We start from the raw sequence: 4,562 nt of genomic DNA, 5'->3' as shown, positions 1-4,562 counted from the left end.
TAGCCAAAAATCAGTTTCTAAGGTGAATGAGCTCAATAAACCATAAACAAGTTGAAAACACACAGTTAACAACCTCACATGCAACCTATAATCGAAAGACAATCAATCAAGCAGCATGTGAAACATTCATTAGACATAAATTAAAAATAAATATGCATGAGACACATCCAATAAAACTAATCAAAACTTTTAATTAATCAAAATGCCATAAACAAAACCCGAAAACCAACAAGTCCAAAACAATCAACAAAACATCATCCAAGCCTAAGTAACTAAGGTTTAGCTAACAACCATGTTCAAAGCAGCCAACAACTAATTATATTCAATAAACGAGTTCTAACTAAAATAATAAATTTAATCCGAACCGAACTCGTGTTTGCTATCTTATGTCTTGCGATGAACTGAAGCTCCCCAAGAAAAATAAGTCTTCGGCACTCCTTGTAAAACCCCCTTGGCGGCTCCCCTGATCTTGCTCGAAAATAATAATTACCAAAAAAAAAATGATGATGTTCCCACAAAACTAATATATATATATATATATATATATATATATATATATTCTGATGCGTCCAAATTTCCTCTCTATTATCTTCACCGACTCATGTAATTAAACCTAGTTGACTTATTTTATTTTGGTCCACCAAACCCATCAAGCCTATTTAGTACTTCTTTAATTGTTTCTTGGGCTGCATAACATGTTAAACGAATAATGCATCAGACAAGAAATTAAAAACCCATATACAAATATTAAATTATGACAAAAAGAAAGAGCTAAGAGTTGTGAAATGTGAAGTTCACGTGATGCGCTTTTCATTTCATTTACACATTTGTTACTTTTCTTTTATTTAAGAGAAAACGATTTTTATTACTATTATTTTTATTAATAAAATTTACAGTATTATCTATTGATTTTAAGTTTAGTAAAAACATTATTATTTTAACTCATTGTCCCTTAAAACCTTAAAAGCTGACACATACTTTTTTCGTCCTCGAAAAATATGTAATGCAATGGGATCATAATTCAAAGTCGATCTTTAAAACATATAGGTTAATTTTTAAGCATAAATAAACACAAAAACTGCGATTGCCGATATTGTTGTCCACTTAAACCCTACCACTAGCCTATCAAGCCTCCATCATATTCAATGATTAAGTTCAAGTGATAATAATAAACCCAGGGGTCCCACACCTAGAGAGTTATAGATCTGCTTATCCCCATCTCAAGAATAATCAAGACAATTAAAACCGGGTTGAAACATACTGGTTCAACCTATCACCGTAAGCTAAAAACCCTTTAATGGTAAGAAGAAAATGCACTTAAGTGGAAGAGGAATGAAAGGTCAAGTGAGGTCGTACGATCATGCCCTAAGTACTATTGGACTTTGTCCTATGTATTCCCTAAGAAAATACTTATTGACTAAGAACCTTGAACCCCAATAGTGTATCCTCAGAGCCACCATCCCCAAGGTAACACGTAAGCTCTTGGCCCTGCCTAGTATGTGCACTTTGGCCTCCTTTTCTATTTTTGAGAATGCTTCTTTGACATTTTACAATACATAATATCTCACTTCATTTGCTTTTTGGACCAATTCTTGGAACACACTTTCAAAACATACTTTTTTTTTTAATGTGCTCTTAGACATCTTTACCCTAAAAATATAACTAATATCTAAAGCTCGTATAAAGATGGACATAGCGGGCACCACCACTCGTTATTTACTTTCATAAAACATAATGGTGTGTTAAATTTAAGTGCATGTAATTCTCACCACCTCAAGGTAGTCAAATTATGGTAATACTCATTATGCCTTATCGAATTTTCAGCTTCACTACCCCCTCTAGATGAGAACACACAAGGTTTATGATTATTAGGTTTAATAAAAATAGTCAGGGGAAGCCTTTCAAAGCTAGTTAGGCCTACCACACATCCCAAATTAAGTGCGCTATCTTTTATTTAATCTCATATATAATAGTAGTTTTAAAAGATCAACCTTAAACTAAAATATCATTTCCATTAAACGTAAAATAAATTTTTGGGACATTTTTTAAAAATTTTTCGTTTTTTTATATAACTTTTTTTTCGTTTTTTTATTTATCAGTTTCTTTTTATTTTTTTTTTAAATTTGTTAAATTTTTTTAAATATTTTTATACTTTTTTTAAACTAAAAACGTCAACTTCCCATCCCTACACTTAAATTTCGCATTGTTCTCAATAGAAGACAGGAAAAAACAAAAATTAAGCAGAAGTAAAATAAAATAAAACAAAGAATAAAAAAATTGGAACAGACTCCCCTGTTAATATGGCCATGATTTGCGTATGTCATGTTCCGATAAAGCGACCGTATAGCATTTCATTCGCGGCCGCAACTTTGGGTACCCAGCCTCTACAATCAAATAAGCTCTGAAAGCCCCCGTCCAAATGGAGATTGAGTATGAACGAAAGTATCCAAACTTGCAAAAAAAAAGCTCAAAGCGCCCAAAGCAGACATCAAACAGACTCTAAAAACTTAAAACTGACTCAAAATACACAAATAATAGAAAACAAATAAAAGGTATTCAAACTCTACACTCGGTTATTTCCTGAGTCTTATCCCTATCAAGCAATCAAAATAGGGATATCGAGGAGAAATACATCTTCCTCGACCGAATCAACCAGCCCACCGATATAATGCTTTAATCTATGGTCATTCACCTTCCACGCTCTCCACTCATGATCAACTAACTCAACTGCACCGTTCGGAAATGCCGTCTTCACCATGTACGGACCAACCCATCTCGATCTAAGCTTACCTGGAAATAACTTCAGACGGGAATTATAAACCAACACCTGATCCCCACACTTGAACTCCTTCACTATCCTTGACTTTCTATCGTGCAACGCCTTCGTACGCTCCTTATAACTCCATGATATAGCATACACCTCATCTCCCAACTCCTCTACCTCATGAATTTGGAAATACCGTTTTTTCGCAGCTTTGGTCAGGTCAAGATTAACGGAACTCAACGCCCAATATGCCCTATGATCTAACTCAACCGGTAGATGGCACACTTTCCCATAAACCATCCTAAAGGGTGTTGTTCGTGCGGAATGCCCAAAGTGCATCATCCAACTTGTCGGACCAGTTCTTTAGGTTCTTGCAGACAGTTTTCTCCAGAATTTGCTTCACTCTTTGGTTTGCGTTCTCCACTTGCCCGCTCGTCTGTGGATGATAGGCGGTGGACAACCGGTGGGTGACCCCATACCGTGCCAACGCCTTCTCCGTCTGGGCATTGCAAAAATTTGTTCCCCTATCAATGATCAAGGCCTTGGGAATACCAAATCGACTAAACAACCTCTTCAAGAATCCCACTACAACTCGAGCATCGTTAGTGGGCAAGGCTTGAGCCTCAACCCACTTCGAAACATAGTCTATATCCACGAGAATGTATCGGTTCCCTCGAGAAGAAGGGAACGGACCCATAAAATCAATGCCCCAAATGTCGAAAACCTCACAAACGGTTTTGGGGCATCTCATTATGGGATGAGATGTTACCAATGCGCTGACATACGTCACACTGTTTGAAAAATTCATGCGCACGTTCCATATGTAGTGGTTGGCATCTGCGAAAAACTTCATCCTCTACTGATAACTCATGCCCTCGACCACCACTCCATCGGCTAGATAATTCTCAATGTCGGATAACCATGGTAGGCCCTCTTCTTCAGCACTCACGTACAAAACTGGCCCTCTCTCAAATCTCACTCTAACCATCATCAACGACTCATGGGGAAACTTGTCCCCGATGGCATCCTTTCTAATCTCCTCTATCTTCGGATCCTCCAGACGTGATAAGTGATCCGCAACTACATTCTTCTCTCCCTTTTTTTTTATCTCTAATCTCAATATCGAACTCGGAAAGCAAGAGAATCCATCGTATCAGGCGAGGCTTGGCATATTTCTTGGCAAACAGGTATCGCAATGCCATGTGATCAATATAAATGACGGTTTTAGATATCACGAAACAAGAACGGAATTTGTCGAACGCGAAGACCACTGCTAGAAGCTCCTTCTCAGCAGTCGTGTAATTCTCCTGAGCATCATTGAGGGTCTTACTCGCGTAATAGATAGGATGGAAGTGCTTGTCCTTCTGCTGACCTAAATTAGCCCCGACTGAAAAATCACTAGCGTCGCACATGAGCTCAAAGGGTAAGCTCCAGTCTGGTGCTACTAAGATATGGGCGTTAACCAACTGCCCCTTAAGAAAATCAAATGCCTTCAAACTATCAACATCGAAGTAGAATGCAACGTCCTTCTCTAGAAGGTGATTCATGGGCCGGGTGATCTTAGAAAAATATCTAATGAACCTACGACAGAAACCCGTATGCTCGAGAAAACTACGAACGGATTTCACACTAGTCGGTGGAGGAAGTCTACTGATGGTGTCGATTTTAGCCCTGTCTACCTCAATACCGTCTCGCGAAATCTTGTGCCCGAGCACAATACCTTCAGTCACCATGAAGTGTCACTTCTCCCAGTTCAACATCAACTTAGTCTCTATGCACCGCTTTATCATCTTCTCAA

The 4,562-nt window shown here is 37.9% G+C and overlaps 1 protein-coding gene across 1 annotated transcript; it reads right to left on the bottom strand.

Annotated features, from left to right (window-relative positions):
- Positions 1-2,596: 2,596 nt before the first annotated feature.
- On the bottom strand, positions 2,597-3,064 carry LOC143537518 (uncharacterized). Its single transcript, XM_077031269.1, has one exon. The coding sequence runs from the start codon at positions 3,062-3,064 to the stop codon at positions 2,597-2,599; it is 468 nt and encodes a 155-aa protein (XP_076887384.1).
- Between the last annotated feature and the right edge of the window lie 1,498 nt (positions 3,065-4,562).

This window comes from Bidens hawaiensis, unplaced genomic scaffold (assembly GCF_021521415.1).
Source record: "Bidens hawaiensis isolate Kalapana, Puna unplaced genomic scaffold, B.hawaiensis_p1.1 tig00011225_1, whole genome shotgun sequence".
Lineage (NCBI taxonomy): Eukaryota > Viridiplantae > Streptophyta > Magnoliopsida > Asterales > Asteraceae > Bidens > Bidens hawaiensis.
This window is presented reverse-complemented; position numbering and strand designations above follow the sequence as displayed.

Bases quoted from the DNA above. Each gene is read 5' to 3' on its own strand.
- LOC143537518 (XM_077031269.1), bottom strand. From the start codon at position 3,064: ATGGTTTATGGGAAAGTGTGCCATCTACCGGTTGAGTTAGATCATAGG.